Source organism: Scardinius erythrophthalmus (assembly GCF_964197995.2).
Source record: "Scardinius erythrophthalmus genome assembly, chromosome: 1".
NCBI lineage: Eukaryota > Metazoa > Chordata > Actinopteri > Cypriniformes > Leuciscidae > Scardinius > Scardinius erythrophthalmus.
This window is the reverse complement of record NC_138221.1, coordinates 67676407-67688889: the sequence shown is the minus strand read 5'-3', so window position 1 is coordinate 67688889 and position 12483 is coordinate 67676407. Positions and strand designations below refer to the sequence as shown.

Sequence of the window (12483 nt, the reverse complement as noted above, 5' to 3'; positions counted from 1 at the left end):
AGCATCGATATTGCGATGTGCGCATCCGCGATAGTCATGAATTGATGGATAGCCTTGGATTATTTGCTAAATTTAACCATCATAGAGTAAAAGTTTATAATGTACAAGTTTTTTTAAGTCGAGTCAGGCATCAAGCGCAAGAGGACTTGCGTGCCATTTTCTTTGCGCACACACAAAGCCACGCAGACAGCATGTGAACACCGAATTCAGTTCCCTTTCTCTTTTTTCCAAGCTTAAACGGACACTTGCACGTAAAATTAGGTTAAAATGTGTGTCTCTGCGAGTATCCTCATAAACACAGTCGGTTGTGTGCTGTAAACAATTGAGAAAGAAAACAGATGCGTGTCATTTATATTAAGTCCGGGCATTCATCTTAAAGGGACAGCAGCTTAATGTACCCGCAGCTGTTTGTGATACCAATGGTGATCAAACAACACAAGAGAAAGAGAAAATGACTTTTGTAGCTTTAACAAAAATAAATTGTATTAATTACGGTAATCAATTATATTAGTTATATTTTATTTATACATTGAAGACTTATTCAATTTCTGTACCTGAATACTGTTAGATTTACCTGAAAAACAAAGCTCATTTCAATTGTATCTTTCTTCTATTGTTTATCTATGCTCATAAATGATTATTTTCTATGCAGATTCACTTCCCTACAAAATCACCCGTATTATTCTAGACTGATTAATTCTATTCAAATAGAGCTATTCAAATCAACTGGTGAAATTGTTTATTTATACATTGCAATATCTGAGAAAAACTAAATATCGTAATGTAAGTTTTTTCCAATATGGTGCAGCCCTAATTCATACCATATATAACATAGATTTTTAACGGTCATGAAGGATGTTCTAATTCAAATGTAGTGCCTACTCGACAGTACGCAATTGCGGATGCACCATGAGCGTTGTAAAGTTATTTCAGCGTTTAACGGGAAACATTTTAAATGGCAACAGAAAACTCGTCAATTGGAGTGAAGAAGAGACCTTTTCGTTATTAACTTTACTGTCCAAAAAGTCCATAGAGAAAAAAAACTTGATAGTACTTAGCAATATAATATGAGGATGTGCAATGCAAGAGCCTTCATGTAAACAGGTTGCATGCAGCATTCGTCCAATCAATGGGTCTCATTCATGAAACACGAGCAGAACGAATTTTTGTGTAAATCGTGTGTAAAGTGGTTTTGGTGTAAATTTTCGGATTCATTAAAATGTTCGTATTTTCCAAATGTTAGTTGGTACGAAAGAAATCTACACCTGCTCCCAGCCACGCATAAATAGTGCGTTTAACATCCGAACGTTTTGCTCATTGTTAAGCCTGCATTTTAATTCACCTTAATCGGGTACATATTTACACAGCATTTTGAAAAAATATTATATATAGTAATTACATACGGTTTTTCTTTTTACTTTTATTACGAGAGCCAGTAATAGCATCTGCAAATGGAACACAAGTCCGCATTTTTTTTATTTTTTTTTTACAAGTCCGCAAGTCACAAGTGTTGCAGTCAAGCTTCATGTTGAACCATTTTATTTTCACTTCTGGGACTGTTCAATTAACAGATGAAACTCCATTAACTGCATCTGTAATATGCTGCCAAGCATTTTTACCTAAAGCATTTAGGTAAAAGCATTATTACCTAAAAAATCATTTTTTTAAGACCTGATACGCCACTACGCTTGAAAATAAAATGTGGCGTTTTGAATGAACTTCTGATAATAAAACTTTAATTTCTGCATCTGAGGAATTTATCTTCTTCATTCGCTTTTGAGAAGACATGTTAAAAACCTTCGTTTGGTGTCATAATATGATGCCCATATATAGTTCTCAGTCGGTTTTAATGGGCGGGATTTATGGTAATTGCGAATGAGCGTGCACGCGCCTCCCATTTACGACTGATTGGAATTCATTAACACACACACATTTCACTATCAAATCTGACGTTTACGAAGTATTTGTGAATCATGAGAAGAATTTTCGGGAATGTCTCTTTACGCGCAAATCACTCACATATTTACTCATATTTTTACGAATGTTTCATGAATGAGACCCAATGAATCTAACACCACAAATACGCAAATAAGAACGTTAACCAAGGGTTTAGGAGTGTACAGCATGTAGGCATGTGCCGGTATTCGGTAATGCGATAAATCGCGGTAATAAATATGCACGATATTGTTATCGCGGGCACTTCAAAATACCGTGAAAAATAATAGATCAGAATTTAGATTTTTAGAACGCGCATTATAGCTTATTTTCCATCAACCGCTTAAACAAACACTGCGTATGCTGCGCGAAACACGTGCGCACTCTGATGTAAACAATCGCCACGTGTATAAGCATGCGGCCGGTGCGCACTTCTAGTCTAATGTAAACAGTCCTCACACGCCGCCGCCTCTATGGCCGCCGCCGATCTATCCGGATCAATCCCGCTTCTAAAAGCAGAGCTGCCAACTCGACGCATTCAGCGCGAGACTCTTCACACGCTCACGCCACACATCCGTTTCCTCACGCAGAGAAAAATCGCGGAGCAAAGAGGACACGAAGACCGTCAAACAAGACAGAGCAGGTTACTTTTGATATGAAACAGGAGAACAATTGTGTCACAGAACGTTACATTTAAACCATTTAATGACCAGCAGCATGCTAGATGACTAAAACAAATAGATAAAGAGGAGTATTTTGCTGAATATGTGCACTGCACTTTTTTACATATTTATTTTTATTTGTGTCAGTACATAATTGTTATTATAATAAAAACCACATTATATTTGATTTAATTAGTTATTTGTAACCTTTAATAATACCAGCTGATAGGGCTTTACATGGTTACATAGCATTATGTGAGATATTTTTTTTTCATGAGAAAAAAATAACATGTGGGCTATCTACTGTAGCCTTCCTAATATTTATCCAAAATTAGTCAATACTGAATCAAGATTTAAATCAAATTCCAAGTATTGAATTGAAATCGTTAAATTTGTGTTAAGCAATACAAACAGTAGCCTACCAGTCATAGTATCATGTAATCATTGTAACATGTTGTCACTAAACTTAATAAAATTCAGTTTAGTTACCAAATGTTTTGACAATCACAATTACACCTTGTGAGCCAAGTTTTATTTTATTTTATTTTTACCCCCCCCCCCCCCAATTAAATTAAAATTAAAATATTAAAATATCGTGATAATACCGTATACCGTGATAAAAGCTCACTCAATTAATCGCAGCATGAAAATGTGATACCGGCACATGCCTAACAGCATGAAACATCAGTTTATAAATACCAAGGATTAATTGTTAACCCCGGGTAAATTATGATCAGTGTAAAGGTTTACAATGACCTCGGGTATATTTCAAGTGTGAAAAGCCCTCTAGTATGTCAATAAAACAGATAGTTCTGGACCTTGATTCTGAATGGTTGAGCCGTGTTCTAAGCCGTAGTAAATTACTCTACAAGGACTCAAGCCATCCAAGTCACATAACATTGTTTTATGCTCTTATCACGGTTACAGTACCATAGCATTAAGGCCCGGACTAGTGGTCTCAGAGACAGTTTCTGGTCAATCCTGTTCCTGGAGTACCCACAGCACTGCACATTTTCAAATTCAACTCATCAGCTAGTTAGTAACGACTCCAAGACCTCAAAAATGTGTGTTAGATAAGAGAGACATTAAAAATGTACAGTGCTGGTATTGAAAATCACTGACCTAAATCAAGATATTTCTTATTTTAATACATCATCATCGCAACTATGGAAGGCATTTTCTGCCAAATTTAAATAAATAAATTAAATGATTAAAATGAAAATGAAAACCAGATTAACGATTTCATTACAGAAAACCGTACGCAAAATATGTGACAAAATTGAGAATTAAAATTAAATGATTTCATTTTCACACCCGGCATTCAAACAGATTTTTTATTAAGATTATATAGGACTGACCTGAAGGAAAATGCTATATCTAGCCTACTGTAAATGCAGGTACACTCACTTTCTCGCTTTTTCTTTTTTTTTTCTTTTGGCTTTTAGTGATTTTACTTCATGAAAGTTGCATATATAGATACATATTTTTCAGGTTTAATTTGTATTGCGTGGTAACCGTTTTATAAAAGCAATAAGGTACTCTATTGCTGTATCTGAAAAAGTCACGGCTGAAGGGCGTTGTTAGGCACGATGCAAATATGAAACATTGGCTGAAGTCCTCGGTTAAAGCTAGCGGGTATTAATGTCTATATCTAGCTATAATTGTTGTAGAAATTGTGTTACTAAGACTTTTGTACACCCAAATAGTTGAATTTCCAAAACAGCCTAAGACATGAATGAACTTCATCGCAACTGAAGATGCCCGTGACTCAGGCCGAGGAACTGCAGTGCGCCGAGGGTTTGACGCATGCTGGTCAGGCTGGTTGTTTCCACTAATGCTGCGGCAGCTTCCCGCAAAAGCTCACTAACAGATTTCGCCATATCTCGTCGTCTCGATTACAATATAATCACATTTAAATAATTTCGTTTCACACATTCACTCATGCACACGGAACGTCGACGATTTCGCTTTACAGAAGGCGTGTCTCTAGCGCCGTTACTTGAATAAGCCACACCCACTCATTAACATAGAATTTGCATGCAGGTTGTCGTTGAAAATGAAAGCTGTGAAATAAAAGAGGAATTAAAATGACAACTAAAATTTACATTTGAATTTGAATTGTCACTATTATTGCGTGAGCATTAATAAAGAGCTTTGTAAAAACTGGATTTGTAGTTTCTTTTTCACGTTTGGCTTTTCATTTTAATATTGGCAGTCTTGCCTCGAGACTGTAGTGAAAATGAAATGTGAAATCACCAATTGCATTTTATTTTTCAATTTGACAGGGATGATGCACTGTCACCGTGAAAATGAAATCATTTAATTTTAATTCTCAATTTTGTCACATATTTTGCGTACAGTTTTCTGTAATGAAATCGTTAATTTGGTTTTAATTTTAATCATTTAATTTATTTATTTTAATTTGGCAGAAAATGCCTTCCATACGTAACTAGATATAAGAGCCTAATTTTAAAAGTTTGATTTCTAGACCAGGAAAATGAATATATTTTTCTAAAAATGCTTAATCCATATCCAGCAAATTATGAACAATGGAAAAGTCATGTAAATTCATTGGTTGAAAAGATATTCAGCTTTTAAAACTTCAGAAATGTAATTACTTGGATTTCGATTATAATTACAAATTAAAATAATTATTTTAAATATTTTAATCTGTAGACACTTCAAATTTATGTAAATAAAAAAGTAATTAAAGCGCATTTAGCTAAACTATTAGCCTACATGAGAGGTATTATGTTCATATTTCAATTCAGTTTATATTATGTTCATAATTTCACACTCACAGAGCTTTTCTGCAGTTCCTCAGAGCAGGTAACAGTCTCCTTCGACCCTCTTGTGATGAACTGATGTTTTTAAGGTCAAACTCATCCATCACCTTTTCTGACATCAAGATCATGTTTGCCAAAGTTGAACATTGTGCAAGAGAAAGGTTTTGGTTACTTGTTCCAGATTGTAAGAATGCCTGCATTTCGTCAACAAGAGAACTATCCTTCATCTCAATCAAGCAGTGACACAGATTCATCCATCTTTCAGGGCTGACATTGTCTTCTGGACTTTCTGTGTTTTCGTGTTTTTTAAGGTTTTGGATTATTTTCTCTCTGCTCTCTGGGTTCTTCTCTGTGCGAATCAGCAGATCCTTTACAAGCAACTGATTGGACTCCAGTGAGATGCCATGAAGGAATCGAAGGAAAAGATCCAGGTCTCCATTTTTACTCTTCAAGGCTTTATTCATTACTCCCTTCAGAAACACATCCAGAGAAACATACTCACACCAACGTATGACCTTTCCAGATCGAGTTCTGGACTTTCCTGTCAGGAAAATTTCTGTCAGGAACATTTTCAGAACTTCACTGTTCTGGCTTAAATAACAGAGAAACACATACAGTGCTGCAAAAAACTCCTGAAAGCTGAGATGTACAAAGCTGTAAACCTTCCTTTGATAAATCACAGATTCCTCCCTAAAGATCTCAGTGCAAATCCCAGAATACACTGAGGCATCAGTGACATCTATGCCGCTCTCAATCAGGTCCTCCTCATAGAACATCACATTGCCCTTCATCAGCTGATTGAAAGCCAGTTCAGCAAGTTTCTCAATCACTTCTCTGTTGGACTGCAGGAGTTTCTCTGGATCTCTCTCTTCATACTTCTGGTTCCTCATACTAGTCTGAATGAGGAGGAAGTGTATGTACATTTCAGTCAGAGTTTGAGGGATTTCTGCAGTGAGATGTTTAAGGATGTTTTGAAGCACAGTGGCTGAGATCCAGCAGAAGACGGGTATGTGGCACATGATGTGGAGGCTTCTTGCTCTTCTGATGTGTGAGATGATTCTGCTGGCTTGATCCTCATCACTGATTCTCTTCCTGAAATATTCCTCCTTCTGGGGGTCATTGAATCCCTGAATTTCTGTCACACGGTTGATGTATTCTGAGGGGATCTGATTGGCTGCTGCTGGTCTGGTGGTGATCCAGATGAGAGCAGAGGGAAGCAGATCTCCTTTCATGAGGTTTGACATCAACACACCCACTGATGAAGACTCAGTCACATCAGAAACTTTCTCACTGTCTGAAAACATCAGTGTAATTCTGCTTTCATCCAGACCATCAAAGATGAACACAACTGTACATTTATCATAAATCTTTGAGTCCAGATCTTGAAGTTCAGGATGAAAGTCCAGCAGAAGTCTGTGAAGACTGTACTGATGATCTTTAATCAAGTTCAGCTCTCTAAATGGAAGCACAAATATGAAATCTACATCCTGATTGGCTTTTCCCTCGGCCCAGTCCAGAATGAACTTCTGCACAGAGACGGTTTTTCCAATTCCAGCGATGCCTTTAGTAAGAACAGTCTTGATTTTGTCTTTCTTCTCTCTTCTCTTCTCATCATTTCCTAGTTCAGGTGAAGGATCAAAGATGTCATTGCAGTTGATTGGAGTGTCTTGCAGTGTCTTGTAACTTTTCTCCATCTGTAACACCTCATGTTCTTCATTCACCCCTTCACTCTCTCCCTCTATGATGTACAGCTGTGTGTAAATCCTGTTCAGGAGGGTCTGATTCTCTTGTAGTTTGAATCCCTCAAATAAGCTCTCATACTTGTTCTTCATGCTGGTTTTGTGCTGGTCTTTGACTCTCTGCAGATCATCATGCACTGGCTGGTGAGAGTCGAGCTGCAGGGCTGCTTCTGTGTCATGATGACTGATGTGTTTCTGACAGGAGGAGGATGAGCTGGTCTGACAGGACACATCTCTGATCTGGTCAGCTCTGCCACCACTGAAAACACATCAAGAAGACAGAAACACAAAAACCTCTGTTAAAATAAATATAAAAATCTGAAAAATGTAAAAACTGTCTTCTTAATATATTTCATGGAGATCCTCAAGGTTCTGTTCCCGCACAGATTTGATTTACCCATGTTTCCAACAAACATTTGCACATTTAAGTGTATAGGACTTTGTTATACACGTTTCTAACTTCAATAGCATTTGAATAGAACGACTTACAGTCATAAAACCAACTGTAAAGTGTTCATGTAGTGTCAGGCATAATGCGCACACTTTGGATTTTTGATATTTATTCAAATAAATTTAAGTGTGCTATTGAAGTTAGAAACTTGTATGCCAATGTTGTATGCAACTTTTAAACTAACAATAGGAGGACAACAATATGAAAGTGCTATTCTTCCCAGTTTAAGCTAATGCAATACACGTAGGCATAGCCTACTATACTATACTAATTTATATCTATATATATATATATATAGAGAGAGAGAGAGAGAGAGAGAGAGAGAGAGAGAGAGAGAGAGAGAAGAGAAGAGAAGAGAAGAGAAGAGAAGAGAAGAGAAGAGAAGAGAAGAGAAGAGAAGAGAAGAGAAGAGAAGAGAAGAGAAAGTGTTAGTATTGATCAAGTGTTGATTTTATGCCAGTATATCACGAAACGCTCTGCATGAAACTTTGCGCGTTACGTTCATATTCTTAGTCCATTTTGCATTAGTCCATTAAGCTATATAGCCTAGTAGCCTACATCCTACATCCCCAATAAGGTGCGAGTTTGGTCTTTCATATCACTGTATTAGTCCATAAGCTACGTTAAGCGTTTTGTCCCGACGGAAGGGGAATCCTTGAGTATGAGGTATTGAGGGAAACTGATTATAATCCTGTTCATGGAAGAGAAAGCTGATAACATGTAGGCTACACAGGGAAAGTAACAATGAAGTTATTGAATGAAACAAACACAGCTTTTGTGTCTTTATCATCTTTTCCCGCATATTACTGACACAGATAATCATTTTCATTTTATGAATGAATGGCTTGATCTAACTGTTGCTCTGTCTTCGTCAACAACATGAGCTTTTGCACCCCCTGCTGGTGAGGTTGACTAACAGCCTATGGAGAGTATCTCTGTAATCTATTGCTTTTCCTGCAGTTCTGTTGAATTTACTGTCGAATTTGAACCACTGAATTTGTGGAAGCGAATTTGCAAAGCGAAATAAAAAAGGACCTAAAATTGTTTTAGGTCAAAAACATTGAAATGTTTTTAACTGAAATATTCACAGCTTAAATATTCAACCATGTTGAATTTCAGCCCATAAAAATGCAAGCCCTAAAAATACAATGCATTAAAATGCAAGCATGGTTAATGCAATGCCTATTTTTTTTTTCAAGTAGTGCAATTCAACAGGCTTTTTGTTTCAAAAACATTTGACATTATTTTACTTCCATAGTATATTATTAAACAAAAATGCATTTCCTTTATTTATTAAAATAAACGGAACTAAAGTGATTGTTTTGAACAAACTAACTTAGATATTATGCAAAGCACATTACTTTATTGCTAAAGTATTTGTATCTATACTGGGGGCCTTTTGCCCCATCCTGGTGAGTCTTTTAAATCTTATATGATGTGGCAATAAGGTTTATTTATTTATTTATTTATTTATTTTTTAACCCAGACTCTGTATAGTCGGGGGCAAAATGCTTAAAAGTTATTGCCGCCTCATACATGTATAAGATTTTTTACCAAAACAAACCACTTTAATGATTTATTTTCCCACAAAATGTATTGATCCATCAATATTCAATAAAAACATGTATTTTTTCTGCAATCATACACTATGCATAAAGAGCAAATGGCTCTGAATAGAGAGCGAGATTCCAGAGGCAGCCAGAAAAACATACTCAGGGTTTTTCCTACATTGAAAATTTTTTGGCAGCCGCCAAAACGTTTTTTTGTCCCGCCAAAGCCTTATTTGATCTGTATTGGGTTTTGTGAGTGAAGCAGGCTACTGACGGAGTGACGGAGAGAACGATCACAGCGCCCCACCCCCGCGCGGGCACTCTCCATCTTCAGTTCTGTCTTTGCTCTCTCCCTCGCATCAAAATCAACTGATCCTAAAGGTCGGAAGACCGAATCCATGTTTCACGAGGTGCATTCGGAGACTATTTTTGCTGAATTAGCGCTGGGTGTGAACATAGACTGTAAAAAAATATGGACGTAGTGTCCGTGACGTCACCCGTAGGTTTCTGAAGAGCATTTTTGAAGCCTAAAGTAGGCGGAGCCGGCCGTCGCCATCTTGGCCTTGCGTCACTCCCGGATAACAGAAAATGGGCAAAGAGGCGGGGCGTGACGGGCTTTGGTGGAGCTGAGGAACCTGGCCATAGATATGAGCCTGGCTATCTGAAATCACTAGCTCGAGCCTCGACGTGATCGAGTTATCTGATTATGTAAAGCCAATTAAAAGTTCCTATTTTTGCCCTTCGAAATATTATAATAGTTAAAAGACATGGCTACAAGTGAGACTGTGTATTGTGATTCTGTACTATTCTGCTGGTTGAAAATGTATTATGCACTAATATTACTTCGAGAGTGTGTGTGTGACAGTGATTTATGTGCACATGTCAGTCACTCTTTCTTATGGTACGTCAGCGCGGCATCGCTCAAGTTCGTAGAGAGCTTATTCAGTCCATTTTAAAATCTGATTTTGGCCACCTCTCAAATGGGTTAAACCATAGATATATTGCCTTTGAAGTGCAAGTAAATGCGCTAGAAAATCCGCGCTCATTCATGGATATGCATTTATAGCACGGACGGAGAAAGCGCCGACACCTGCAGGATTTCATCTGACGGCATAAACATATTATAATCTATCTGTTCCGTGAGAGCAGAACGAACGAGCCTTTATTGACGTTTTTAAATTTGACAACTCCAAAAAGCAACGAAATTGCCAGACATCCATTAGTGCATGTTCACAGAGGAAAACAACTGAAATACAGCGCTGGTTGTTCTCTCGAACGATACTCGCCGACAACGACGGAATCCTAACGGTACGTTCACACGGGTCGTCAGCGTCAACGCTTGATGGAAGGCGTGGCTGAAGTTTGGCACTGACGCCATGGTCATAGCAGCGTCAGCCAATGAAATTAGACAGGAACTCAACAACAAGCTTCATTGTCATTCAATGGTCATAAAGGACCGGGTGATTGCTCACCGCAATAATTAGTTTCTCCTCCATTTAAAATTTAAAATTTAAAATCCTCAGTTTGCAGCTCTTGAACAGGATGAACGTGATTGGCTGCCGCCTGGCTACTGTATTTGCATAGAGCGATCTGATTGGCTGACGCTTCCGTCGGCGGCGCTTCACTGGCGTTGCTCGCGGCAGAAGTTGAAAAATTCTCAACTTCTGCCGCGAGCAACGCCAGTGAAGCGCCGCCGACGGATCCACAATTCTTTTCGGCAACGCTTGACGTCACCCATTCAAAGTCAATGGGAATGACGCTGACGCCCCGTGTGAACGTACCGTAAGACGTGGGCTTTGTATACCCCAAGTAATGGGTGTATTAAATTGTATGAAATAATCCCGAAAAAAAGCACAAACACTGCAGAGATGGCAAGTTCAGCAGCTAACATTTGCTGAGGTGAAGTGACGGCTAGTAACAGCAGACAAACGGCTAGCATTGACAGCGGCAATCCACCTGTCACTCAAGTGGCCACACCCTTAAATTTAAATATTAATCAACTAAACGAATGAGTTATAAAAAAATGCACCCCCCCACAGTTGTTATGAAGGGCAAAATTAGCTGTATAGACCAAAGCCACATAGAAATCCAGGCTGTAAACATGTTTTTTTCTGCTGGTAAGTTGGTCATTTTAACATGAGGGAGATACAGATTTGACTCACTTCTGCAGCCAGCCCAAGCGGCCAGTCAATGAATTGCCGCTTGATGGTCCATTACTGAACCTATGGGGAGTATCCATGGAGGCGTTACTCTTCATAGACACACAGCTGAATCCTGGAGATGGTCCATTATTGAACCTATGAGGAGTATCCATTGAGGCATTTCTCTTCAAAGACACACAGCTGAATCCTGGAGATGGTCCATTACTGAACCTATGGGGAGTATCCATGGAGGCGTTACTCTTCATAGACACACAGCTGAATCCTGGAGATGGTCCATTACTGAACCTATGGGGAGTATCCATGGAGGCGTTACTCTTCATAGACACACAGCTGAATCCTGGAGATGGTCCATTACTGAACCTATGGGGAGTATCCATGGAGGCGTTACTCTTCATAGACACACAGCTGAATCCTGGAGATGGTCCATTACTGAACCTATGGGGAGTATCCATGGAGGCGTTACTCTTCATAGACACACAGCTGAATCCTGGAGATGGTCCATTACTGAACCTATGAGGAGTATCCATTGAGGCATTTCTCTTCAAAGACACACAGCTGAATCCTGGAGATGGTCCATTACTGAACCTATGGGGAGTATCCATTGAGGCATTACTCTTCAAAGACACACAGCTGAATCCTGGAGATGGTCCATTACTGAACCTATGGGGAGTATCCATGGAGGCGTTACTCTTCAAAGACACACAGCTGAATCCTGGAGATGGTCCATTACTGAACCTATGGGGAGTATCCATGGAGGCGTTACTCTTCATAGACACACAGCTGAATCCTGGAGATGGTCCATTATTGAACCTATGAGGAGTATCCATTGAGGCATTACTCTTCAAAGACACACAGCTGAATCCTGGAGACGCTGCTCTGTGAACAGACGTCTCCTCCTCTCTCTCCTCACACACACTCATTTAACAGGTCCGGTTCTCCTCCTCCTCACACACACTCATTTTACAGGTATGTTTCTCCTCTTCCTCCTTGATGCGAGACTTTATGTAAAGGCCTGTATGTGAACACAGAAAACATGCACAAAACACAATTTAATTTTGACACATTTTATTTAAAGGTGCCATGTGTCATGTCTGGTAAAAAAAAAATCAAGTCATACTCCACATTCCATACCAGATGGGGGCAGTATACCTCCAGAAAGTGAATTGGTCTACTCTAGAGTAACAAACGAGAAACGGCA

At 38.7% G+C, this 12483-nt stretch overlaps 1 protein-coding gene across 1 annotated transcript in view; it reads right to left on the bottom strand.

Moving 5' to 3' along the window:
• The window catches only part of LOC308687969 (uncharacterized protein), a 54267-nt gene that overhangs the window by 39313 nt on the left and 2471 nt on the right, over positions 1–12483 (bottom strand). The window contains exons 2-3 of the mRNA XM_081360786.1: positions 11286–12297; positions 5399–7381 (exon numbers count right to left, since the gene is read on the bottom strand). Of these exons, the coding sequence (XP_081216912.1) occupies positions 5399–7381; positions 11286–12205 (2903 nt within the window). The 5' untranslated portion in view covers positions 12206–12297. The remainder of the gene's footprint in view (positions 1–5398; positions 7382–11285; positions 12298–12483) is intronic.